Here is a 27,507-nt window from a genome sequence, read left to right on the forward strand (position 1 = left end):
GATCCTGGGGCTTCCTGCACACGAGGCACTTACACCATCAACTGAGTCCATCCCAGCCCTGAAAACGGCTTACATCACCAACCAACTTTACTTAAGTGAGAAATGAATAAACTTGAGTTCATTTCTATTAGAATATTTGTGATTTGTGATTACTGCTCAGAGAATACTGAACTCTTTGTGGTATGACAGATTAGACACTATGCCTGTGAAAATGCGAGAAGCTGGTAACTGGGAAAGCTGTTCAGACAGACAGCGAGAAGGCAGGACCTTATCTGTGGCCAGAAGCGGCTCTGTGCCGAAGGTGGCTGCGTCCTGAAGGTGATCCGCAGTAATGATGTCCACCACGCCTGGCAGGCTGAGAGCTTCTGACAGATCAATGGACCTAGGAAAACAGAGCAGACAGCTTCACGGAGCAGCCACACGGCCCAAAGACACTGAGAATGTGGCAGTTGGAAACTAAGGACTGTGAGAAAATTAATTGCTCTGACGGTTGTCCGCCAGGCAGTGGAAGAAGCTGGGGGACTGAAAAGTGACTCGTGTGAGACTTGGTGAGCAATCCTACATTTTCATCCCATTCCATCTCCAGTCCGGGCGTCACAGGTCTCTACTTACCCTACTTTTCATCGACAGGATAGAGTTAGACAGCGGGGAGAATCTTCTGATGTGTGTGGGGAGGGACACTTACACAATCTTAGCGTGTGCTCTTGAGCTTGTTACAAAAGCCAGGAAAAGCTCCCGGTCTACTGCGGGCATGTCGTCACAGTAGATGGCCTCGCCAGTAGCGTGCTTAATACCAGAAAGGTGCATGATGGGACGGCCAATTGGGTCCTGAGGAAGCTGCCTCGGGTCCACGTTCTGTTTAATGAGGAACCGGCATACAAGTCACATTCTACAGGGATCATAGGCATAATAGGGAGAATGTATGTCTCTCACGAGAGGGTAGCTGTGTAAACTCATGCTTAAGCCAGAATACTTTTCAGCCTGAAAAAAGTCACGATTTTCACTACTCCAAACAGCGTATGAGAACAATTTGCAGTCGAGTTGGACACTGTTTGTCACCTGGGGATTCAGGTGTGAGCAGGGAGCTGAAGTAGCCCCATCATCCTCTGCTCGCCTGACAAAGGGCTTCCCAACACCCCCCACTCTCTCATTCCCCCACCCTCTCACTCCTACCCTCTCACCCCCCACCCTCTCAATCCCCAACCTCTCAAGCCCCCTGCCCCAACTCCACCCTCTCACCCCACCCTCTCATCCCCACCTCTCCTCCCACCCTCTCCCCCAACCTCTCCCCCCACACTCTCCCCCCTCTCTCACTCTCCCCCCATCCTCTCCTCCCAATCCCCAACCTCTCACCTCCCAACCTCTCCCAACCCACCCCAACCTTCTCACCCCTCACCCTTCTCCCCACCTCCCACCCTCTCCCCCTCACCCCTCTCCCCCCCACCCTCCCCTCCCCACTTTCTCACCCCTCACCCTCTCACCCCCACCCTCTCATCCCCACCCTCTCACCCCTACCCTCTCATCCCCACCCTCTTATCCCACCCTCTCACCCCCACCCCTCCTCCCCACCCTCTCACCTCCAATCCCCACCCTCTCATCTCCCCACCCTCTCACCCTTCACCCCTTTCACCCCCCTACCCTCTCACTCCCCACCCTCTCACCCCCCAACCCTCCTCCCAACCTCTCAACCCCACCCCAACTCCCACCCTCTGACCCCTCACCCTCTCACCCCAACCTTTCCTTCCCCCACCCCAACTCCCACCTTTAACCCCATCCTCTTACCCCCCCCCTCTCACCCCCCCTCTCAGCCCCAACCTCTCCCCCACCCCAACCTCCCTAACTCTCACATTTCCCCTCCACATCTCCTGCTTCCTCCATTAGAGAACTGGATGGCGATGTAAGGACAAATGACAGGAGTCAATCAGGCATGTTTTCTGAAGTGTTACAGAAGGTAGAGACTATTTCTCTGGAAAACCTCCCCCAATGTACTGAAAATCATATTAGGTCTCAGCTTACACAATATTTGAGTGAAAAAATGATCCACATCTCTTTTATGTTTTTATTAAATACTCTCAGAGATTTTCTGTTTCCTTCCTGAAAAGCAAACTTGTAGGTAACTTACAGGCTTGGACACTGGGCAGAACATGGCCAACAGGGATCTACAAGGCTCCTGGAGTTTTCTATTATTAATGCTAACACCTTTTACCGTAAATGATGGAGCCTTCCACAATTGGGGGAGATTTTCCAGAGAAATAGTCTCTACCTTCTGTAACACTTCAGAACTTTACTGTGTCGGGTCTGCCAAACGATGGAGGAAATTCTCAAGCCTGGGATAGCCGAATGTGCAAACTGATTTCTCAGTAGCCACCAGCTGCAATGGACTGCAGGCAAGGGGGCTTGGCTCCCTCCTTGTTACACTGCTGAAGACACAAGGGGAACGGGGATATTCCTCAGTCAGGTGATCTGAAGCCACCCCGGGGACAGTCGGATGTGGGATGTCTTCCAAAGGCTTGGCTCTCAGCCACCCAGAGAAGGCAGAGCAGCTGGCTTTTGCACTCCTCAGCTTGCCTGCTACCCCTCGACCTGTAGCTTAAGTGAGAATACACCTCATCAAGTACCATGATACCAAACGAAGGTTCTCTCTGTTATCTGGTGACCTCGGTGTTTGTGAGGACAGTGAAAGTGAGCTTTCAAAGCAAGGAAGTGATTTGAGCAAAGTGTTGGTTGTAAAGGCTGAAGTTGCTCTGGACACTTGAATGCTTGTGTGTGTGTGTGTGTGTGTGTGTGTGTGTGTGTGTGTAAGATACCATGGGCAAAATGAAAATAAAGTTTCATACACTGCACCCCAAACATTGACTTGGAACCCAGCAAGACAGATCCATTTCAAAATCAACCACTGAGAAGACTTTTGTTTTCTTTGGATCATCGAATGTCCACTACTTGGCTTTAGTTCCTCCCTGGATTGCCACGCATTGCCAAGTCAATGCTGGGGCATGCAGAAGTCACAGACTGTGGCTACAGTATTTTCCAGAATGCCAGGGGAGAAGGCAGCTGTTTTTAACTTTCAAAATGTTCACTTCCAAAGCAATTTGGCATATTAGAATTTTTTGAACATATTGAACTCAAAAACTCAAGGGACCTACAGCAACTTTAGTGCTCACTGTGACAAGATGCGAGTTTTTATGAGTCAATCCATCAGCAGATCTGAAAAAAAATCTCTTCCCATTCCTGATTCAACAAAGCTCTTGGTCCAGTTTCTTGACAGTTATTTCAGGAAAGCACACAGTAAGTCTTACCCGGTTTATTAACAAAATGGCCCCAGTTTATGTTTTTAGACGCTATGACAGAAACTCCATTTGAAAGCTCTGGGGACCTCTTTATTCTCTGTAAACCTTCATCAAGAAATTTAGAAAAATAACTCTTAGCATTCATGTTTGATTTCACAATAAAATGTCACTTGAAGAAAACCAAGCAAACAGGAAGAACTTGGAAAGGAAAGTATCCCAGCGCTGGAACAAAACTCGTGGCTGTTGTGACAGCCGCCCCTCCAAGGTTGCATGGCCGCTAGGGCAGGGTGTGCCTTTGGTTCTTTGAAAGGAAAACAGCTCTTGGACCAACTCAGAGCTTGCCTTTGGTTGTGCTTCAATAGCCACAAAGCCAGGGTTAAAAGCTTATAGCAGCAGCAGGATTGTTTACGTCCTTGGCCTAATGCCACAGTAAAAGAAATAAAAAAAAAAAGCCTTTAAGACAAAACAGGCATATTTCTTTACCATTTTCCAGGTTCCTTTTTAATGGTGATTTCTAATTGGTTTTGAACTACACTCTCAACCTGAGTTGGAAGTTTTAGGGAACCCTGAAGAAGGCAGTGTGTCACCAGCAGGCAAGGGACCTAAAGCCCCATCTTTAAATTTTGAATTTAAACACATGCAGGCATGCAGGCACACATGCATGCACACACACATACATGCATGCACGCACACGCTAACCTGGTGGGTTAATGTTCTCCAGTGATGTTTTGAATGGAGATCTTCTAAAGCACTCTCATAATTGCTTGTCAGGCTAGGATAGTGACCTGGGTCCTGAAAAGGCAAACAGTAGATATTTAAAATCCACCAGAATGTTCTGGGAGGGAAGCCTGGTGTCAGTCTCAGCAGATATCTCTACTACAACGTCTGACATTGATTAAGCATTCCCCCTTTCAGAGCCCTGAAAATTTAAACAACCCCCTGACCCCAAAAGGTACATATCTTCCTCATGAGGTGATAAAGCACACGAAATTAGAATGTCATTGACCTCCACCATCTCTGTTTCATAAGACTATTTCCCAGTAACTAACAATTTCCCAATTTTCCAATCATTATTTTCTCACCTTTGTCTAGATACATAGGCTTGCTTTTCTAAGTGACTTGGGGACACATATAACAACGAAAGAGAAGTCAAATAAAATATCAAAGGCCAATCTTAAAGCAGGAAAAGTCAAAACTAGCATCCAGTATTGCAAATGTTCATAAAGCTACATGTTGGCATCCGGCCAGGCTCTCAAGTCTGCAGAGGTGGCCCCGCCACCGTCACCCACAGGAGGGTGCCTTCTGAGAACAGAGAAAATGGGCCCTGTGCCTCTTTAGATGAGACTATATTTTATGATTAAACTGTATCTTATGACTATTTTATAACTTACGTCATTGTAATAGGAAGTAAAGCTAACATCAGCTATTGTTTTCAAAGAGAGGAAGCTAAATGGAACACAGAAGCTTTAACTATTTCAGCCGATTCGCAAAAGCATTGTGTTATTTGCTGTTCGTTAGGAGAGTCTACAGTTAGCTTTGCCTTTTCCACTTTTGATCACCTGGTAGAAATATGTCATATGTCTATATATGGCTTCAGGCTCCTCATCTCAAAAGTGTGATACAAGCCATTCATTCCTATTCTCATCTGTACTGAGAAGACACCTCTAAAAATCCCCACAAAGGAGGACTTCCTGTCTTCTATTTATTTATTTATGAATTAAGTTTTATTAATTATGTGAGAGCTCTGTGTGATGCATTTTTACCAAATCCACCACCTCTCCCAACCATTTAAAGTTATTGTGTTGGCTTCTACATAAGGCAAGGGTTCATGGCTTCTCATCTAGTTGGGTTGACAGTAGCATGAGGCTCAGAGGACAATAGGTCCAAGTTCCTTTGAACCAGAAACAGTTTCCAGAGACCTTTTCCCATTGAGTTTCTCTAAGCAACAATCATGTAGCCCTTTGATAAGGGGAAGCAGGCAAATGGATGCCCATGCCTCACTAGTATTAATTACTACCATTTCTACCCATCATCCCTCTGAAGCACCACAGACTGTGCTAAGTCATTTCCTTACGATGACTCTCTTCATGGTCTTCCAGTGGCTGCCATCATCTGATGAATGAAGGGAACCCAGGCAAGAAAACCAAGCATAAGAAAGTAAGCTTCACTTAGAAGCTTCAGTAAATGAAAGAAAATGCATTAAATGCATTAACAAGTTTTCTCAGAATTATCCAGACACGCCACATGCTATGAGGTGATAATCATTGTGTGGTGTTCAACAAAACCCTATGCAGATTCGAGGCTTTCTTGAAAGTCTTCCTCAAACTCACAGCTGTGCACAGGATAGGCCAGTGGACACGCACGGAGAGGATGGGATTCTAGCTTTTCATCTTCCGTGATGTAAGAGCTCCATACCAGGGGCTGGCACTCTGCCATCCCAGTTCACAGGACCCCTTCCACTCACCTCCCTCTTCAGACCCTGCAGCACCTCCAGGTAGAACTTGAAGAGGAAGCTGATGATGAGGGTCCTCTTGAACTCCACCTTTCCACCGGGAGCCGAACCTGCAAGGGTGACTTCATCCAAAACCAGCCTGCATGCTGTGTCCAGTGTCTCTTCATTCCAGGGCCTGTGAGAGGCAGAGGAGGAGACTCAGCCCAGCAGATTCAGTTGATAGGTAAAGCAAATGGCTTCGGTCTCTACAGGAACCAGGAGAGCAGGCTGTCAGCCAGGCAACCCAGGTTCGGGTTGGTCTGCTACTCTCTGAGTGTTTGGGCTGGGTCCCACCTCATGCTCTCCCATCAGAGCCCTTAGCTCAGGATTTGCTCATTGCCTCTTTACTCCCATGACATTTCTGTATGCAGGTCCTGATTACGCACTGTGTCTCCTCACTTATGGAAGCCTCTCGACTACTCTGTAAGGTAGGTATGGCTCTCTTCTTCAACAGAGAAGGAAACTGAGGTCCCATAAGGTTGAATAGACAAAATGAGTTCATGGAGTTAAAAGAGACTGAACTGAGTCATGCGTCAGGCAGTCTAACTCATTAAAGCAGTGGTTCTCAATCTGGGACTCGAAAACCCTCTCACAGGGGTCACTTAAGAGCATCGGAAAACACAGATACTTATGTTACGATTCAAAGCTAATTTTATGGTTGGAGTCCCCACAACCTGAAGAACTGTATCAAAGTGTCTCAGTATTAGGAGGGTTGAGAACCACTACATAAAAAGCTTAAAGTACATGTCTGGTAGTGGAGAGATGGCTCAGTGGTTAACAGCACTGACTGCTCTCCCAGAGGTCCTCAGTTCAAATCCCAGCAACCACATGTTGGTTCACAACCATCTGTAACGAAATCTTGGGCTCTCTTCTGGCAGTCAGGTGTACATGCAAATACTCATACATTAAATAAATAAAAATATTTTTTTAAAAAAAGCACATGTCTGAATTGCTATTCTGTTATTTTATCTAGTAGTTTACCAAGAAAGATTGGCTATTAGTATTGTCTACAGATAAAACAACTCAGGTAAGCAGGGAATGGGCAACCCATCCTTTGTCTCTGTCTCACATACACACATGTACACACACAGACCCACATGTACCCACACGAACACAAGCACACAGACACTTGTGTGCTTACACATACTGCATACACAGATTCTGTGATGCCCACTTGACAATTTGCTAAAAGCGACACATGGAACGGATTCTGAAATCGTGTTGGACTCCCAGCCACCAAACTGTGAGGTCCTAAAGCATTTTTTCTTCTCCTCATTACAGCTTCCCACAGGGCAGGTTGCTCTGTTGCCTGGAAGCTAAGAACACAATGTCTTACCTTCCAATGAGTTTCTGACAGGAGTTCTTGGCACCGATGGTGGTTGGACCGACACCTCCATACAAAATGGATAACTCTTTAATGATGCCACCTCCTTCTCTAAAAAGGACTCTCATTCCAGAGTTGACAATCGCTAGTGCATTCTGCTGTCTCTGGGCTTGTCGGAAGGCTGACACAAACTCCCACTGAGGAAAGAGGCGCAAACAGAACTCCCTGAAAGACCTCTGCTGCAGGGCGTGATTTGATGTTAGCATATCTTCTGTTTATGGGCCCTGGGTTTAAACCAGGACTCTGGTACTTGGGAACAAGGTGTTCAAAGCGCTAAGTGAAAGAGATTACCAGCCAGGGCCTGGATTCAAACTGCCTGGTGTCATTTTAAGAAAAGAAACATCAGACACAGACATGAAAAGGCAGAAGACAGGGATGAACGTCAAGGTCCAAGGCCTCAAAAGAAGCCGCCATCCCCGCTGACACCTCATTATTGGAGTTCCCAGAAAGCCAGTCTCCATTGTTTGAGCCATGAGTGGGTGGTTCTTCAGGATGACAGACTCCTAACCACCAATCACAGTGGTCTGATTCTACACTGTTCAATGAGGAGCCACCTTGGGCTTGAGGTGATTCAGTAATTAGTTCAGGTTGAAACCAGAACTCAAGCCTCAGTCTAACCATCTCCCAACCCCACGCTTTCGCCCTCTATGTTCCACTGCAAATGTCTTTTTTTTTTTTTTTAAAGCTCCTTTCAGGCCCAGGATCTAGGAAGACCTGTCTCACTCAGGGAGTAAGTTTGGAAGGGCAAAGGGTATATTAAAATCTGTTTAAAAGTAATTTAGACCATGGGGCAGAGGAAGAGAGAAGGTGTCCTAGCTCTAGAAATGGCAGGAGACTGCTCAGAAGGGTGACAGTAACTGTGGTGCACATGTCCCCCTTGAAGAGAGACCTCTGTCACTTCCTGGGTGAGCCCACTCAGACTGATAGGGGGACTGGGAAGTGGAGAGGAAGGGCCATCCTTGCCTTCCTGGAACAGGGGATGTTCACTGAGACCAAGACTTCCTGAGGCTTAAGGTCCGAGTCAGGACACTTGCGGAGAAACTGCTCACTTAAAGGGATCTGCCGTTTTCCATCTGTGGACAAAAGGACACCTTCAATCTCTTGAACAGACTTGAGGAGTGATTCTATTGGCTGTTGTGGGGTGGCAGTGGAGGTGGCTGTGGTGAGTGTGTGTGCGTGGGCGTGTGCGTGCATGTGTGTGTGTGTGTGTGTGTGTGTGTGTGTTTCATAATATATATATGAAAGCTAGCTCATATCTTTAAAAGCAACCTCCATATATTTGTAGAGGTCCAAATTATAAGAATTTCCTAATAATTATTAGACAAATTGGTGTAAGAAAAACAAAAATCCCTGCACTGAATTTCAAAAATAACACACAAGAACATAAATAAGCAGGAAGTCCATGATCATCCAGTTGGAAAAGATCTGTGCGTACTCAGTGAAGATCAGCTTAGTACAAGTCCAAAGCAGGGCGTGAGTCAAACACCTGGTGTCATGGTGGAGCGTCTCCAACATAGGGGCTCAGTGGCTCTCAGGACCTTTGGTCTTTTCCAATGATCAACTCACAATTGGACACTAACCAGCACAATGTCTAATGTAGGGTGAGAAAACTCCTAGCAGATGTGTGTAACCTACAGCCAACAGGCTACATGAATCCCAGGATAGGTATAAATGCAGCCAAACGCATTTGTAACTACAACATCAGGTCTCAAGGTCAAACCATATGGTCCCCTGATAGAGTAAGGTCTCAAGAAGAAACAGATGGAGAGACTGACTAGCAGAGAGTTTTATGACAGACTGACCAACTTTTTCAGTCTCAAAAAGGTAAAGGAACTTATTATTACAGTGAAGAGTTGTTTTCCAAACTGAACTTTCTGCCTCCCCAGAGGTGCCAGGAACAGATCAAGGTTATAATACTGCCCTCCTCCTCCCCCCAACAGAAACTGCTGTTTACCTTTGGATAGTAAGTTGAGGGTACAATTACCCACAGCCAGAAGGGGATTCAGATCCGAGTCCAGATGTCTACTCACGATGTGGCCCCCTAAAGACTTTTAAGAACAGTTACTTTTACTTGTTACATAGTCACACAGCATAAGCACATCAAAGACAAGGGTTTCCATCCTGCTTTAGAAAGCGGTTCTCTTTGTTTGCTTTAAAGAACAGAAAGGAGTCACCCGAGACAGGAGTGCCCGAGGTTCCTTGTCAAATACATACAGCCATGTTCCTGATCTGAGAGCCAGCCAGAGTTCTCAGGTGCTTCAGGAGCGCACGGTATGTCTGTGTCGTCTCTTCTGGAAGCTTCTGGACCACATCAGTCAGAATGTCCTTCACCTGATCCAGGCTGAGGCCAGCACCCAGGGTCAGCCCTGAAGTGAAGCCTTGTGTGAGTAATGCCACGTGATTACCAATGGCCTCAAAACGTTAGACCAAAGCTACAGGCATGGAATCTTTATATTGGATGCCTGTGATTGCACCTATCAGAGCTAGTGACACAATGCTGACTGTGGTGACAAATGACCATGGCAGAGACATTGATGGCAATAGAGGTGGTTGTGGTGATGGCAGTGATGGTAGGGTTAATGGTGGAGTTAGTGGTGAGATCATGAAGGCTAGATTCTTTGAAGAGTGAATTTATCACATTGCGCTGATAGCTTTAAAAAAGACTTCATGAATTAAAAACAAACCATGAGGTACAAATAGGGTCATTTCACAGTCACAAAACTGAGATCCAGTTCAGTCACCTTCCTAAGACCTTAGAGATGCCATATTCCATAGACAAGAACTGAATTCCAGAGCTTTATTCAAAACCCACACCACAGTGACTGCTGCTTCTCACTTCGTTAAACCAATTTCCTTCACAGGAACGAAAAGGCTGGACTATAGCTGCTTAGCACACACCCCTTTCCCTCTGCTGCGCTCTGGAGAGCAGTGGCCCCTCAGGCATATCCACCTTTTGTTCTGCACTCACGGCACAGACTCTCCCTTGAATAGTCTCCCTGATCCTGCACATATGAAAGTTTCTCCGTGAAAATCCGACTTCTCAGACAGTGTCTAGTGGAACTTCGAGAATCTTCACCATTCCGTCTGAAGAGAAGCTGTGACTTGTGACTAGAAACGACTCTCACCTGTCGCTCTGTCAGACTAAACAGCTAACCTGGTGAGAGCATTTCCATAGAAAAAGAGCTCTAAGAACTCACCATCCCCGGTCTGGTTTATGATACTCAGCTCTTCAATTCTGTCAGGAGAAATTATGATGGGGTGGAAGACACCTTTAAACTTTACTTCAGGCCCTAAGGGATTGTGGGAGAGACACAAGATTAGAACAAAAGGACGCTAATGACTCTATTTTGGATTATGATTAAACCAATGTCTTCAGACATATGGAAGTTGTTTCCTTTTATTGGTCTGTTTATTGCAAACCACAAGCAGAGACAGTGGCTGATTAAATTTAAGGAGTCTTTGGAATCGGTAGCTCTAAAACTTGTGCAATATGGCACCCTCAGATTTCCCTTGGAGAAGATCCTGGAGGCCTTCCAAGGAGATGGACAGCCACGCCAGACCTAGGTGGGAAAGGTGAAGGTTCCAAAACTGCTGTTTAGATAAAATAGGCCATAGCCACCGAGAAGCCATCCAGAGAGGAAAGACAGAGCAGTTTCAGGATGAGGGCCAATGTGGTACCCAGACGGAAGGTCAGGATACCTGCACCCTGATGCTGGTTTACCTTAGGACCACCCAGCCCCCCCTCTGCTCCAGTGAGGCACAGGGCGGGCAGATACCTAATGCTGTAACGTTTCTCGAAAACAATTTCTTGACGTTTCTAGCTATTTTCCTGACATCAATGCGTTGAACTTGATCCCTCATAAAATATCCCAGGAAGAGTCTACATACCCACAGAGGTGTACCCCATAACAATGGGGGCCCCAGGATACTTGAACTTAGCTTCCACAAGTTCCTCCAGGGTCACCGGGGAGATCCATGTCATTCTATTACCATAGAACACTCTGGTTTTTGGTGGCTGTTTCTCGGCTATTCTCTATTGAAAAAACAACAGGGATTTGAGAGAGCTTGTGACGAAATCCCCTTCTGTTTTCACTCTAGAGAAAGGAAATCTCCTAGAAACTAAATTCCGTGAGCTAAACTAGAGCTTTCCCTGGAGTCAGGGTTCATGGTTAAGGTCTGAGAGTTTACAGGTGGAGACAGCTCCCATGGGCTCCGATATCTCCCAGAAACGCGTTCTGATGTTCGCTGACATAGCAACGTGCTCGATTTTGCCAAATCATCCGTCAGGAAAATGAACTTGCATGTAAGTGGGAAGGGGAAACAAACTGATATGGAAGGACACTGATTGCATATCTGTGACTTAACAGACAGACATCATCAGCTGTGGTTGGCATTCTCCCATATTCATGGTAGCTGCGCTCTCCACCTCAACCTCGGCCCACACGTCCTGGATGCTGAGGTGAAGGTGACAGATGACTGCCTGGTGGCTATTTGCCCATCAGGGTTTGGGGGGGTAATATTTTATTAATTCTTTGAGAATCTTATATATGAATGTAATACACTGTTATTAAATTACTCCCTTTCCTCCCCTAATTCCTCCGAGATTCACCTTCCACCCTCTCACTCTTCCCCGACTCCTCGGAACTTTATTTTCTCCTTTTTTTCAAATCCTACTAAGTATAATGTGTGCTATTCATATATCCATGGGCGTGGTGCCATCCACTGGTCATGATCAACCTAGGTCATACCCTTGAAGAAAACTGACCGTCCCTCCCCTACAGCTTTTTACTATTGATAGTATGTGGGTAAGGGTAGGGTCGTGGGCCTCTCAGCTCTCCATGTGGGATGTTGACTGGTTTGTTCTTGTGCAAACAGTGATTTCATGAATGCAGTGGTTCTGTCATGTCCAGAAGATACTCTTTCTCTTCCACCCCCTTTCTCTAAGGACCCCGAGTCTTGGGGGTGGGGTGTATGATACAGTGGTCCCATTCACGCTGAGCACTCCTCAGATAATTATTCTCCACACTTTGACAAGCTGTGACTATCTGCTTTAACTGCTCTGCCCTGCACAGTGTCTCTGAGGAGATCTGAGAGCTGCTCTGTGAGGTTTTGAAAAGGCCCCTCCTGACATCTCACCATGAGTTCCTCCAGGTGAGCAAGTGCCTTCCTTACCATTAGCTCTGGAGGAAATATCAGCTCTTGGGTCGGGTCCAGTGGCTGAAATTCCTTTTCCGAGAACAGTTCTGGACTTGTCTTTGAAAAGAGAAAATGACAGGAGTTCTCACAGTACCCCTTATTCTCAGGAGAGATCCCTGTCACAGCCTCTGTGGGCATCCAAAACCACAGACAGGTTGAACTTTAGACTTTTTCACACAGTGCATTTTTTTAAAAAAAATCATTCTTAATATAAATCTTAGCAACGTACTCTAGTACTAAACATACCCTCCCCCTGTCTTTTCACTTTTAAAAAAGGACGCTGTAATTACTGGTCGGCATATCTGAATTGCCAGCATCCCTTACTTGCCTCCGGCCGTTATTAAGTGATGGTTGTTTGAACACAGCACTGCATTACTGTGCTAGTGAGCCCGACAGCCATGACAACTGCCTAGCGACAGAGGGGCAGGTAACGCACGCCCCGTGGATGCACTGGACAAAACGGTGGCTCACATCCCAAGTGACACAGGGAAGAGCATGGCGGGAATTCATTATGCTATTCACGGTGGCCTGTAATTTGAAACGTAAACCATTTCTGGGAACTTCCCACTTATTTTCAGAATATGGCTGAGCATAGGTAACTCGGATTACAGGAAGGAGAATGGTTGATAAGGGGCGATTACTATATTATATTATTGTCAAGCACCTCTCCTTTACATTTTTTTTGTGGGCTGAGACTGGAAGATGGCCAGACAACCCAGATATGGTGGCACACGCCTATAATCATGGACCTTAGGAAACAGAGGCAGGCACATCATAAGGAATTAAGGGATAAATTTGAGGACAGAATGGGCTTTGCATGACCTCATCTTCCCACAAAAGAAGACAGACAAAAAGACGCTGATCAGCCATGACTCCGGCTCCCCGCCAAGGACTGTCATGTAGACCTGAGATCTAATAACTGTGCAGCTGTCAGTGGGCCTCTGCACCCAGCAGCTCCATCAACATTCTCCTTCAGGTTTGGGGACAGTGGGGGAGACAGGTGGGAGCAGCCCAGACATTGAGAACTTAAGGGAGAGTCAACGTTGCCGCCTCTCCCGTGCTTGGTCTTCCACTTCTGTCTCCACTTGGCCCCGTTGAAAACGAAGTCCATTGATAGATTTATAACACAGAGTCTCTGCTTCCAGTTGTGGAATGACTGCCTCTGTTTGTGGGCAGAGCAGCACCGCCGTGTGTGCACGGACGAGATCAGGTTATTGCTTAGCATCTGGTGTCTCAGACACGAACTGTCAAACACGATTACTCCACGGTGCTGCAGGACACTGAGAAGCCACCCCTCCAATCCAACTAGACCACAGGACTGTCGGCTCCCCTTTCTCCATCCCCAATTCTCTTGTAGGTTGAATTTTTAGAATATAAGGAGACAGTGAGCATGACAGAGGGAACATGCTGACGCAGTCAAATTCATCGACCTGGGTAACCACTAGTTCTCCTGAAGATGACGTCAGCTGCCTCTCACAGTTTGAATAACTTCACCACAATCTCGCTGTGCACTGACCTCATCTCCTTCCTGAAATTCTGCCGATCCATTTATTCCTTGATCCAAACAGCACACCCCATTTTCTTTACTTTGACAGCAGCCAGAAGCCTATGGGAGAAACACACACACACAGCAAACAAACAAATAAATAAACAAAACACCAAGTCAATCAGAATTCCACGGGGGATTCTATTGTTAACTGGGTGCCTACAGTAGAGACTATAGAACCAATGTTGTAAGGTGTCATTAAAAGGAAGCCATTTATATTTCAGCACATCCAAGCTAGCTTTCCTGAAAACCTAAGTTTCCATGAAATTCTGAATACCAGTGGTTGCTTAGTGAAGTTTATAAAGGTCTCAACAGATAATCCTGCCATGTAGCAATGAACATCAGCCCTTGCTTTACTAACACTAACAATATTTTAAACACCACTAATAATATTAACAAGATCATCACCTTACTCTGATCTGATCTGAAGTATGACTCCATAGTTCACCTTGCAGAAGGGATCTTCTGTTGGTGGGGGAGGACCAGCCATGACTGAATGTGTTTTAAATGCCACAGGGGAAGCCTGTTACTTTGTATGGTGATTTGAAACCAAAGTAAAAGAAAGCACTGTCTTTCATAAGGCTTTTGTTTATTGGTTCTATTAATATTAATGATTGAGTGTCTACTAATTAGTATGTGGTGACTGTGCCTTGGACATGGACAGCCTCCACCATCAAGCAGCCATTCCAGTAAAAACATGGAATGGTTCAGAGACAACTGTGCCATACTGTGACTAGTGTCACCTTGTGTCACACACAGACACATATCATGTTCACAGAGGGTTACAGAGGGCCCCAGGCAGGGTCCCTAACTTAGGCAGACAGATCAGGAACAGCTTCTTGGAAAGAATGACTTGTAGCCAATGTCAAACTGCTCAGATGCTCACAATTTGACTCTCCAGGCAATGAGGTTAAGCCTCCTGCCAAGAATACCACACAGGAATTGTAGACCTTGTGCTAAGAAGTGGTCCTGTATTAGTAGAAATAGCTGTTGGGGGAAGTACATTTGACCGTGTTCTCCTTTCTACTTACTCTACAGAAGGTCTTGCAAGCGTCAATTATGGGCCTGTATCCGGTACAGCGGCACAGATTCCCTGAAAAGACAGAAACAGCTCAGTTATCGCTCAAGTGCCCCAGGCAGAGGCGAGGAACGTCAAATGAATGACACCAGGAAGCATGCCTAAACAGAGATTCGAAGAAAGCTCCGTTTGATGTCTTAATTTTGAAGTCTTGTGTCTGAATTTTCATTTTTGCATCTTGGGATATTTAGTCAAGAGTCCTGAAGTGTAGTCAAACATCTCACCCTTCTGTACTTACTCTCTAATACAGCTTATACCTACCCTCTTCTTGTGACAGATGATCAAATGACGCAATCATTTAAAGAAAACTTATTCTGTAATTATAGTCAAGAAGGGAACTTAAAGAAAACAATGGCCACTTTATTGAGATGTCACTGACATACAAATCCATATTTGTCTAATCAACTGATCAGCGATTGGGATACGCGAAGATAAGTGTGCACCTGGGGATCCAACCCCACAGCCAATACCCTGAGCTTTCCCACCACCCTAGGCCTCCTCATGCCATCCATTTCTTTAATCATTCACCAGAAAGAAGGTATTTTACAAACTATCTACCATCTCAGCGACTGTTTAATATATAACACAGTATTGGGAGCTGTAGGAACCAAGTTGAATTTATTGGACTTATTCAATTTGCATAACAAACTTTGTAACCCTTGAGCTATAATTTCTCATTTTCTCCTTCTCCCACCTCTGCGATAATCACTATTCCATCACAAGTCTATTCCCTACGTCTACAGACTGGACTATTTCAGGTTCCATGTATAAGCAGGAGGATACAATGTTTATTCTCCTGAGTCTGACTTGTTTCAATTAGCATAATGTGTTATGGTCCCTACATGGTATTACAAGTGTAAGAGTCCACAATTCCCTGGAGAATGATACCTTGAACTCAACAGTATGTAAATGCAAAGAGTGTTTTATTCTGAAGAAGTCCAGCATGCTGGTGTCTCCCATTACCAAGAGAGAGACCCAAGTGAGCTTGCAGGCCTGACTTAAGCCCATTAGGGAATTCAGGGGTAGGTGATCTCTATGTTAATCATCTGTTTGGTCCATCTCTATGGACATTCCATTACCAGGTGTGGAGGCTGGAGACTTGCTGGGAAGCTCCATGAGCTGTTACTGAGGAAGTAGCAGAGGAAGTCTGGAAACTGCTTTTAACCCATTGTCCTTGCTTCAGGTCAATGACTGGGACAGTCCATTACCTGGGTGTGAAGGCTGGAACCTGGGGTTTTTCTATTAGTAATTGGTTGCCTGGACTTGCCGGGTTTTCAGGCCTAGTCTCCTTAACTGACAATTTGAAGTCTGTCAGAATCAGCCGAGGCTTCTCACAAGTGGCAGGATTTTCTCCCCTCCCCCTCCCTTTTAAGAAAGAGTCTCCTCCTTATTAATACTTACGATGGCAGCTATCGGTTTTTGACAGAGGCAGAGTGAAGGAAATAAAGAGAGACACAGAAGGAGGTTTCAGTTGATAGAACAGAGTTACTCTGTAACAGTAAAGAAAAGGTAAGCAGCTTCTGAACTTGGGAGACAGCTAAACACAAGATTGTTTACCATAAATGCTTGGTCAGTGCTTTTCTTACAGTGGCTCTGTGTTCTTACTCCACCCCAATTATGAGATCATATTTTACGTGTGTGTGTGTGTGTGTGTGTGTGTGTGTGTGTGTGTGTGTGTGTGTGTGTGTGTGTGTGTGTGTGTGTGTGTGTGTGTGTGTGATTTATGTGTGTGTTCCTGTTGGTGTGTGTACAGTATATGGGCAGACCAGAGGTGGACACTGGGTATCTTGCTCAATTGCTCTCCACATTATTTCTGAGACCGGGTCTCTCACTGACCCTGGCATTCGTCAATTCTACCAGGCAGGCTGGCCAATGAGTTTGCTGATCCTCCTGTGTCTGATGCATGCTCCCCCAACCAGCCCAGCGCTTATACACCATCACTCCCAGACTCTCACGTGGGTGGTAGGAATCAAAACTCAGGTCCTTATCATAAACCCTTTACTGACAGCCATCCCCGAGCCCCTGAGATTATATTTTAGAAACAACACAAGATAAGTCTATAGTGACTGGTCCCGAATCTTCATTATTTATACATTTCCCACCCATGTGTTACACATTCTAATATTTGAGAATCCTTTGTCAGTATTTACAGCCATAAAGCAGTGATGTGACCTCTGGGAAATCAGGCAGGACCCCAGGTTAGGTGCTATGTTACTCCTTTGTACCTGTGTTCCCTGTGAGAGCCCTGGAAGCATTCATAGAGGAAGTCAACATGAGAGCTTTAGACTCTATTCCGAGCAGAGATAAAAGAGGTCAGAGACAAAGACAAATAGAGCCAGGGAGCGTTTCACCGGGGACATTTCTGAGCTCAAGAACCTTCTAACGCTTAAAACTTGTTCAGAGTCTTATCGATGGCGGCACGAACGACGATGTCTGCAGCGTCTTGTGTGCACTTGCACACACACACACACACACACACACACACACAGAGAGAGAGAGAGAGAGAGAGAGAGAGAGAGAGAGAGAGAGAGAGAGAGAATTGAATTTGGAGGCACAGCTCAGAGTGGAGAGGTGTCATTACAATGAGTATCGGCTGCAGTGTGGCAGTTTTTTGCTAAAGATTACTGACTCTTCACCTGGGCTTGCTGGTGCTGATGGTAACTAGACCCAGGATGACACCTGCCATCTCTGCCTCACTTCAGTCTGTCTCCTTTGCCCTACACTTGAGTGAGATTCCTGATCCACTGTGCACGCCTGTGTGCTGTAATGGAGTGTTTGTCCAAAGCTGTTATTCCTCTCCCTTCAAGGCTGAGCCCACCAAGACAACTAACGCGTTTTTAAGAGTTACAGGGACGGTTCCAAATATCCTGTCCAGACTCTTGAAGTGGGGCCTAGAAGTTTTCTGCTATTGTCCTATAACTCCCAAGTACAGTAGAGCCCTACAGACAGACTGCCGGGAATGAACCTGCCAGGCTAAGAAGCAGCCATCTCCTGAGATGGAATCCAGGCTCACAGCTGATAGACAAACCTCTGGTGAGGTCAGTGGAGATTACCCGAGTCACAGCAGCCTCCTTGTCAGCGTGGGGAGGCAACACTGAGGCCCAGCTGTGTGGTCCCCTGCCCCTTGCACTGTGCCCACTATTTAAAGCCAGTGTTCCCAAAGCAGGGTTAGGAGACATTCACTCTCCCTTCCCCACCCCCAATATAATCCCACCAAAACTGTAAATCCCTTCCTGCCCTTCCTGACACTTTACCCATTTGATCTCTCCAGGATGAGGGCTGAGACCGGGTTTGTGGGGTGGGAGGAGATTCTCCAGAGTCACGCCTCTCTCCCAGGACCCCACTAACACACTCAACCAATGGGAAACAGCGGGGACAGCGCAGCACTCAGACATTAAAGGTCTTCCCCAGGGTGGATGAGTAACCCAGCTTTCTGAATGGAGAAAACAAGAGAACGATGTGGAGAGAGAGGAGGAGGCTCAAGCAATCCGTCAGTCAAACACAATGTGCAGATCTGGTTTGCAGGTTGACTTCAAGAGATCAACTCTTCCCCACAGGTGGGATAATGTAAAATAAATCTCTCTAAATCTCAGCTTCTCCATCTATGAATTGAAGATAATGGCAACTATCTTAAAACATTATTTAACTAATTGCCAAACAGCATTTAATTTAGCACACGGCATATGGTAGGTGTCCAATTATTACTGTCGCTATCACTTAAAAATAAAACCATACTTACCCCCAAGGGCATCAGTTAACTGATCTAGGGTGGGCTCCGGGTGGTTCCTGAGCAGAGCATACATGGACATCACCATCCCAGGGGTACAGAACCCACACTGGGTGCCGTGACACTTGGCGATCCTCTCCTGGAAAGCACAGCAAGGTTAGAAATCCAGGCCTAAAGCATCAAAGCAATTTCCACAGGCCATGTTTGCATTCACTGAATTTGGGGAGAAGACCTCCCAAAAGCCTTCAACTCATCTCCTTTGGGCTGGACAGTCTGACTTTTGAGCCTTCTGAGCTGCCTGACTTTAAGACACTGGTTTCTGAGCCTTTGAAGAACCAGTTTACCATTTCTGATGGTTATTCCCAGTTGTCAACGTGACTATTTCTGGAATGAACTACCATCCAGAAATGGAGGGCGCACCCATGATCCAGATCTTGAGGCTGAGAGACACGTATCCTTTGATCCTGATTTTTGAGACAGAGTAGCCATGAAAAGCTTAGGCCCAGGCAAGGTGGTGCACACCTTTATTCCCAGGAGACGAAAACAAGCAGATCTCTGAGATCAAGGCCGGCCTGGGACAGAGCAAGTTCCAAGCAGCTTAGATCCAGGCGTGGTGGTACACACCTTTAATCTGGGCCACACGTTCTGCTGGAGGTCTACATAAGGAGGATGCACAAAGGAAGATTCTTCTTTGCCTGCTAGCGCTTACTTGACAGCTCATCTCTGGGAACCTACTTCTGCATAAGAATCCCAGCTTCTACAGAAGACCAGCTGAAATGCCCAGCCTCATGGGATCGAGCAACTACTGGATTCTTGGACTCCCCATCCACAGCTGCCCATTGTTGGGTGAGTTGAACTGCAGACTGTAAGTCTTTCCAATAATTTCCCTTAATATACAAAGATATATATTCCTGTGCCTCTCACCAGTCCCGCCCCAGTAACCCACCAGCTCAACTGACTTAGAGTATCAGGGGCGAAATAAAACTGTGTGTCTTTTAAAGACTTCTCAACATGCAGTGAGGGTGTGAACCACTGTAGTAGGGGAAGTAGAAGAAATGACCAAATAATATTCCACTTGAAAACATGGACTACACACAGGCACGAACACTCAGTGTATTACGAATGAGTTGATCTTCCCACAGCTGTTAATGCTCTAGCATGCAGGAGTTTACAAAGCACCAGAACCCAGAGAAGCATTGCCTCTATTTCTTCTGTATTTTTTTTCGTCCCTACCATTTTCTCATTGGAGTCTGGCTTCCAAGAGAGAATTGCATTCTGGCTACTGTCTCACAGCAGCACTGACCCAATGAGAGCCCAGTGTCCGTTGAAAATGAAAAGGGCGTTTTTGCCTGTGTGAGGGCAAGTCTCACAGGGTGTCCAGGCAGCATCCCCTTCTGTAAGCTTAATGGGTTTCAAAATATTAAAACCAAGCTGTTTATCACACCTACAGAACGTGAAGTTTGTCTGTTTTCTACATGGCTCCATCTCCACCCACTGCTCGCACATGTCCTCAATAACTAGGTCAGGACAGGGTGTGTTGGGTGTGCTCATCCCATACATGGAGGAGCACATCCACCGAAGGGGTCTAGGTCTGAAGACAGCCCTCAGAAAGGCACTGCCGTAAAAGAAGCTGCAGACTCTGTGGGCAGAGCTTGCCCTCGGACAAATCCAAGTTCAACACATCTTTTGGGGCTCATGTGTGTGTGTGTAATATTGTCAGTTCAGCCTTTAAATCAAGTTACTTTCCACTTTCCAATAACAACCTCTGAATTGCATGTGTCTGTGTCGCTGCACCTCTGGGTTTGGAGACACAGGACGGATCATCCCTCTAATCAGAACACAGAGGGAACGAAGCAGGTCACATCAGCAATCCCTTGAGCAGGGAGTCTTCTAGTCTTCCAAAGCATGTCCCCAAGAAGCCAGTCACTCATGTATCCCAACATCCCATCTTAACTCTCAGCCCCAGCTGAGCTTTAACTGTTCTGAGTGACCAAGCAGCCCAGCCCAGACTTCCTACTCTTCAGAACTTCAAGTCCCCTTAGGGGAGCAGGGCACCCTCACCTGAACAGGATGAAGTCTGGTCCTGGTGTTGCCTATGCCCTCTACTGTGGTGACTGCTGTACCGTACAGAGAGCAGATGGGGGTCAGACAGGCATTGACAGGATGATGCCTTCAGAATGCAAAAGAGAAACACAAATTACAGGACATCGGTGGGAAAGAGGACTGAGCACCCCTGGGCGCCTCCGGGAGGCAGGTTAGGAGTGATGGCCTAGGCTCTTTATCTGTGTTTCTTCCTCAGCACGTAGTCATTTTATAGACACAGCATCTGAAAATCAGAGTGATCTATTCAAGGTCACAGCTGGAGTGCTGGTGGTGGAATTAAAATCGGAATTAATTCCAATTTCTGAACAGCTCCAACCAACTTAATTATTTTCCTTTCAGATCGGAGCTGACACTCTCTAATTGCACATAACCGGCCATGAACCTTAAGCTGCTTCCATCCTGCGGGTGGAGCTGGGCCAAGGCTGCTGGGCAATGAAGTGAGCTTCCTACTGCTCTTCAAAGGAAGAAAGAGTGTCAGGTAAAGAGCTCGTCCACCCCACAGCGCTACTGCTCAAAACGCCCAGTCCAACATAACCCTTAAAATGTTCTCACTTAGTAAACACAACCACAGACGGGCAATAGACACAAGAGGAAATATTCAAAGCCCATAATCATCTGGAAACACCATTTTATCAAATAAAATCATAAGGCTTTTCAAAAATCATAATGTCCATCATTTATAAGGGCCTGGGGAAACGGGACCCCTACCACTCGTAACAGTGTAAATATGCACTCTTGGAGTTCTTCCGGGAGACAGTTCATTTAGGAGACGTAAAAATAATTTTAAAATTCACATGCTCATTAACTCTGCAATTACACCTTTGTAGATATATCCTAAGAAAATGGTCATGGTCAAAACATTACCTATACGACAGTTCACTGATGAATGCTAAAAAGAATCCCCTATTTGGGGGTTGGTTTTGATGTTTCAAAATGATGTAAAACCCAAAGCTGTTAAAACTGCATTTATTATTTGAAAAGTATTCATGAAAATTTAAGAAAAATTTGCATGTTCAAGCAGAACATAAAGTTTGCTTCCATAGGATAAAAGCAAAAAAGAAAAGGTATCCCTCACTGATAAGTAAACACAAGAATCTGGTGACTGTCTGTGTGCTCTATGTGCCGGGAGGAGCTCAGGGACTGACACTCACTAGTGAACAGGGACAGCACAATCCCAGGAGCGTGTGCCTTCTAGCCAGGGAAGACAGACGACTTGAAAGGTCATTGAGGCCATGAGAAGGACTGTGGATAAATGAATGGTTCGTGTGGAGAGGGGGGATTTGACTTGTGTGGGGAATCAGGGAGAGATGAGAGTATTAATGCTTCTGCCAAGCTCTGGATGATCTGAAGGAGTTCAACATGAATGGCAGATGGATAGCACATGCGTAGGTCCTGAAGTGGGAATGAGCTAGACGTCTACGAAGAGGAGACAGGAGGAAAGTCAGCAGAGGTGAAGCACAGTGGATGTGGGAGGTGCTACGACCCAAGGCTAGAATCAGGCAGATCCCAGGTAGCAAGTGCCAAGGAAGGTTTCACGGGGACAGTGAGTTTGAACATTCACCTACATGCACTCAGCCACAGAGTCTAAATGTGACATACTGTAAGACCACCTTGCTTTCAAACCAAAATAAGCCAGAAAAGCTACAAAATCATACTAAAAAATTAGTCATCTCTTCAGGAGCCATTGCAGTTGGTGGCTGCAGGTGGAGGGTGACTCGGTTTTCTTTAGGGTGCTGTCTGTGATGTGCTCCAGGGGATGGCGCCCACACCCATGAGGACATGGGTCGCATAAACAGGATTCAGTGGGTTATAAAAAAAAGACATGAAATGGGAGTGGGGCGTGTCCAGGAATCAGGGGAGGAGAAGTGGGAGAATGATGATGATAAAGGGTATACATGTATGAAATTCTGAAAGAATTAAATTAAAACATCATATACATGTATAAAACAAACTCATCCTATACACGGAGGCACTTAAAACCACTATACTCTATTAAGTGTCAAATCCTAATAAGAGAGGAGATAGATGAACACTTGCTCTCAGCCCTAGGATGCAGTTGCTGTCTCTGAAATGTAAGGAAAATGAAGAGTCTGACTTATATAGGAGTAAGGAAGGAGAAACCAGACCATTATGTCAGCACACCATTAATGGTCACATGCGGATGCAAATAAAGGGTTAAAACACAAAGCTGGACTCTTCCCCATCAATGTGCCCTGGGTGCTTGGGGTTTGGGGGTAGTGGCTCAAAGTGGAGGCGAGGAAGGAATTGTCCCAGGTCCAAGTCCTGTAACAAAGATCAGAATGGATGGAACTGAGGGAAAACTCTAGGCTTTCATTGAGTATAATGTTATCATGTTAGGGGCTAAGAATAAGGCAACATGGCTGCCAAAGATCTCGTGATGCCTAGAAGGTAAAAGAGGAGACCAAAAAGGAACTTTTGATATTCTAAAATGCTGATGAACTGGGAGAGGTTTCTCAGGGAATGCAGGCATACAGAGCCCTGGCTTCTACTCAGACCCAAGTCTTCACCCGGAATGTGGGATATAAGGAAAAGTACTTTAACAAATGTGTGAGTGGAGTCTCAGAAGAACACGGGAGAGAGGACAGAGGCATCGTTAACTTTGCGAAACAACAATGCATTGAAGGCAAATGCACAATGTAAACAAAATAGGAAACCACGGTGATTTGAAGTAGGAGTGTGGTGCCACCCAATTCTTCCTTAACTATTTGGCTTTCAGAGAGAGAACGCATGCAAGGGAGCAAGAAGATGTTAGTAGGCGCCAACTGTAGGAGCGTGAATCATGGCTTAATTCTCCATCGCCACTTCAAAGCAGTCTTCCTTCCCAGACAGCACGAGTCAGTCAGTCTCTTTTCACCCTGAAGGGGGTAATTTTTCCAGTCTATTCATATTCTTGATTATCAGGGGAATCTTCAGTGCTCGGCATAGTTCTTTCCTCACAGTAAATGTTCCCCATACATTCACCAAACGAGGGAATAAAACTAAGGACCAAAAGTTCACGCGTAGCCAGGCTTCGCTGCACCCACCTGATGGTCTTGGTGCTGGGGTTGTACCGTGAGATCATCACTGTGCAGGCACCGCAGCCCCCACCTCCACAGCCATACTTAGTTCCCGTGAGTCGGACTGGAAGGAGCTCGGTCAAAGAGAACATTTCCTACATTTGTGTTTCTTTCTAGAATAGCCCTGACCTCAGGAAGCAATGCCGTTGCAGACCCGGATAGGAAAAGTCCAGTGTGAATTCACCAATGGCTGCCATTTAAGTCTTGTCATTTCCCGCTTCCTTTTGTATGCTACAGCTCACACCCACCCTTGGTATGAAGCTGGGACATAGGCTGCCAAGAAGAGGGCCAGACTGAAGAAGGAGGAGTCTGTGCGTGTGAGCATTTGAGAATTTGCACTGGGTATTAAGCCCTGGATGTTTGCCCTTGTTACGTAGGTCTCTGATGAGATGCCCGGTGCAAAATGTTATAAATACTTGGTGAAACGTTTCCGTCACAGTAAAACACAGCTCAAACACAGTACGTCATTTGTCTGCTTCTTGTGAGCTGGAACATCTATCCCCTCTGATCTGTTCCCTCATTACTCTGTAGCAGCATAAACCTCTAATTTCAGTCACACACAGAGCTGACCAGAGTAGAAAATGAGTTTCCAATAGGAAACTTTATGTACGTATGTGCCTCTGTCTCCTGGGATTAAAGGTGTATACCACTGTACAGGCTGGTTTTATGTGTCAACTTGACACAAGCTGGAGTTATCACAGAGAAAGGAGCTTCCCTTGAGGAAATGCCTCCATGAGACCCAGCTGAAAGGCATTTTCTCAAATAGTGATCACGGGGGAAGGCAGGGCAGCCCAATGTGGGTGGTACCGTCCCTGGGCTGGTAGTCTTGGCTTCTATAAGAGAGCAAGCTGAGCAAGCCAGGGGAAGCAAGCCAGTAAGTAACATCCCTCCATGGCCTCCGCATCAGCTTCTGCTTCCTGACCTGCTTGAGTTCCTGTCCTGACTTCCTTTGGTGATGAACAGCAACAAGGAAAGTGTAAGCTGAATAAACCCTTTCCTCCTCAACTTGCTTCTTGGTCATGATGTTTGTGCAGGGATAGAAACCTTGACTAAGACAACCACCTTGCCTGGGCCTAAGCTCCACACGACCTCTATGCTTCAAATCTGGATCAAAAGCCTGTGTCTTCCAGCCTCAGGATCTGGATTATAGGTGTGCCCTCCATTTTTGGATTGTAGTTCATTCCAGAAATAGTCAAGTGAGTTACAACTGGGACTGGCCATCACAGTTGGTAAGTTGGTAGGCTCCCTGATCATTCAAAGACTGAGAACCACTGTCTTAAAGTCAGGCCGCTTGTAGGGCTCAAAGTTACTTCATGGGGTCACTGCTGGACAGTAGGACACAAATATAACTATTATTTATGACCTCCAGGGGAGCAAGGGATCCTTTCTTTCTCATGACCTTTTTCTATTTGCTGAAATCCAGTCAAGAGGGTGGACCTCACATGCACAGGTGAAAGTTGCCTGCTGAGCAGGGTGGAGAAGACACACAGGTACCAGGATTTACCATGGTTACTGTTGTCATGTTGATGAGCTCTAGAACCAGCTGGGAGATGGGCCTCTGGCCATGCCTGGGGAGGGCTATCTTGAGCATGAGTATGTTAACTTACAGGCAGACCTGTCTTAATTGCAGGTGGGGTCGTTCCCTGTGTGAGGGGCCCAGGACTTTGTAAGAAGGGAAATGGCACAGCAGCATGCACACATTCATCATTGTTCTTTGCTTTGTGGATGTAATGGGACCGGCCACCTCAAGCTCCTCCTGCTGTGACCTCCTTTCCTGTGGCTGGTGAGTCAGTATTATATGAGAAATGGTGGCCTTGTTAACCATCACCAGTGGCTTTGATGTACATACTTTGGCCCTTCCCCTCAGACTTTTCCTGAATTCTTTCCCAGGTTGGACTTGCCTTGTACCTAATGGTCTGGCAAGCCTTCTCTGGCTCTCCTAGCACACGGACATCTCTCCTAACAAAATACTCTCGCGTGCCACTGTATGTTCTGGTGTCTGCTTCCTGGAGAACACGAACCAAAAATAAACTCCCACCTTCTACCCTGTTTGCACTCTGGGTTTCTAGCACTCACATTGCACCAAACTCTAAGAACTACTATATGTAGGTTCTGTGGTTATTTGGAAAGTCAGTATTTGTTGTCCTAATGGTTAAGGTCTTGAATGGCTTTCTGGGCCATACTCAGGTGTCTGAAAGTACTGATGTTTCCTCTATGCTCTTGCTTGCAATTTCCCTATACCCAATGGAAAAGTATACTAACAACTCTCATGTTTTGCATATAATGAAGTGGGAAGACCAGTCTCTGGAGTTCATGCATAACAGACTACGAGATGCAGACTTTGGTGTTTTCTTTCTCCAGTGGCATAAACATCAGTCCTTGAGGGTAAAGCACACTGTCTGTTAATCACAGAGGAGGCTTAATGAATGCTTTTAAACATCCTTCTACTTAATTCCCCTTGCTCACTTCTCTGTTTTAGTCCATCCAATTAGTGCTAAAGCAGAGGTCGAGAGAATGTTCTGCCACGCTCACTCAAACACATGCACTCCCGTACTCGAACACACCACTCATACACCCAAACACATCCACGAAGTTACACTTACCTTCTCAAATCCATACATTCATTACATACACTCAAACACATACATACACCTCACACACTCTCACATCACACACACACACACACACACACACACACACACACACAGAGGCAGTCATTCTCACACAACACGGATTCATATACTCTCACACATAATGCACACTCACATATACACATTCACAGACACTCTCACTGAAATGCTCTCTCAGACACAAACCCAGTCACACACCCACACATACACTTATTCATTTAGGCACACTCATGCAACACACCCACAGGCCCACATCTGTGGCTCTGCATTCTGCCTCACTGCTGGGGTGTGGGAATTCCACTGGGCCGACAAAACATGAACCTCTAGACCGCAGTTACCCTGTGTCGGGCTCATGGGAAGCACTGACACACCACTCAGAGGGTGGGAGAACACAGCCTCGGGCAAGGGGCCTCAGCTCAAGTGAGAAATGGCATAGGGTGAGGCCTAAGCTGGGGTTCCCAAGCTCTAGGGTGTCCCGTTGCTGCTGGAAATCACTGGGATAGCTCAGTTGAGACCAGTCCCGGAGCAGGGAGTGGTTTTCTGCAGGAGAGACTGCACGCTCTGTAGACAAAGCTTCTTCCATGCTCCGAGTGGTGGTTCTTGAGAGAGAGAGAATCCTTGGTTCCAAACCATTTATTGATTGTTCATCATGGAAATGGGCCCATACCACTTCCTCAGGGTAGACCGGAGATGAAATACCTTTTATAGGGAGGGAAGCTTATTGGCTAACCCCTCAATGTCTAGATCTAGATACATCATTAGCATGGAGAACTCTATTCTGATCTACTTGACTGTGCCAGGAAACTTGGTAAGGTGTGGTAGGCATCTCCCTGCTTCCCTACCAGATTCCTGGCCTGGACCATGTGATCACACTCCCCACCCACTCAAAAACTCTTACGTATTCCCAATCCCACAAACTCACACACAAACATACTTGTAGACCGTTTTGCACACACACTCAGAGCTCACTAATACTCAAACGCACACA

At 46.2% G+C, this 27,507-nt stretch overlaps 1 protein-coding gene across 1 annotated transcript in view; it reads right to left on the reverse strand.

Moving 5' to 3' along the window:
* Nucleotides 1-24,128, reverse strand: part of LOC116899434 (aldehyde oxidase 1) — a 56,904-nt gene extending 32,776 nt beyond the window's left edge. Inside the window, exons 1-16 of the mRNA XM_032901188.1 lie at nucleotides 23,857-24,128; nucleotides 20,771-20,879; nucleotides 18,722-18,848; nucleotides 14,936-14,997; nucleotides 13,875-13,964; nucleotides 12,335-12,415; nucleotides 11,051-11,195; nucleotides 10,360-10,452; nucleotides 9,377-9,528; nucleotides 9,117-9,210; nucleotides 8,126-8,235; nucleotides 7,115-7,299; nucleotides 5,752-5,914; nucleotides 3,987-4,079; nucleotides 686-855; nucleotides 268-382 (exon numbers count right to left, since the gene is read on the reverse strand). Coding sequence (XP_032757079.1) covers nucleotides 268-382; nucleotides 686-855; nucleotides 3,987-4,079; nucleotides 5,752-5,914; nucleotides 7,115-7,299; nucleotides 8,126-8,235; nucleotides 9,117-9,210; nucleotides 9,377-9,528; nucleotides 10,360-10,452; nucleotides 11,051-11,195; nucleotides 12,335-12,415; nucleotides 13,875-13,964; nucleotides 14,936-14,997; nucleotides 18,722-18,848; nucleotides 20,771-20,879; nucleotides 23,857-23,981 — 1,914 coding nt within the window. The 5' untranslated portion in view covers nucleotides 23,982-24,128. The remainder of the gene's footprint in view (nucleotides 1-267; nucleotides 383-685; nucleotides 856-3,986; nucleotides 4,080-5,751; nucleotides 5,915-7,114; nucleotides 7,300-8,125; nucleotides 8,236-9,116; nucleotides 9,211-9,376; nucleotides 9,529-10,359; nucleotides 10,453-11,050; nucleotides 11,196-12,334; nucleotides 12,416-13,874; nucleotides 13,965-14,935; nucleotides 14,998-18,721; nucleotides 18,849-20,770; nucleotides 20,880-23,856) is intronic.
* Between the last annotated feature and the right edge of the window lie 3,379 nt (nucleotides 24,129-27,507).

The sequence above is a fragment of the Rattus rattus genome, chromosome 4, assembly GCF_011064425.1.
Source record: "Rattus rattus isolate New Zealand chromosome 4, Rrattus_CSIRO_v1, whole genome shotgun sequence".
Taxonomy (NCBI): domain Eukaryota; kingdom Metazoa; phylum Chordata; class Mammalia; order Rodentia; family Muridae; genus Rattus; species Rattus rattus.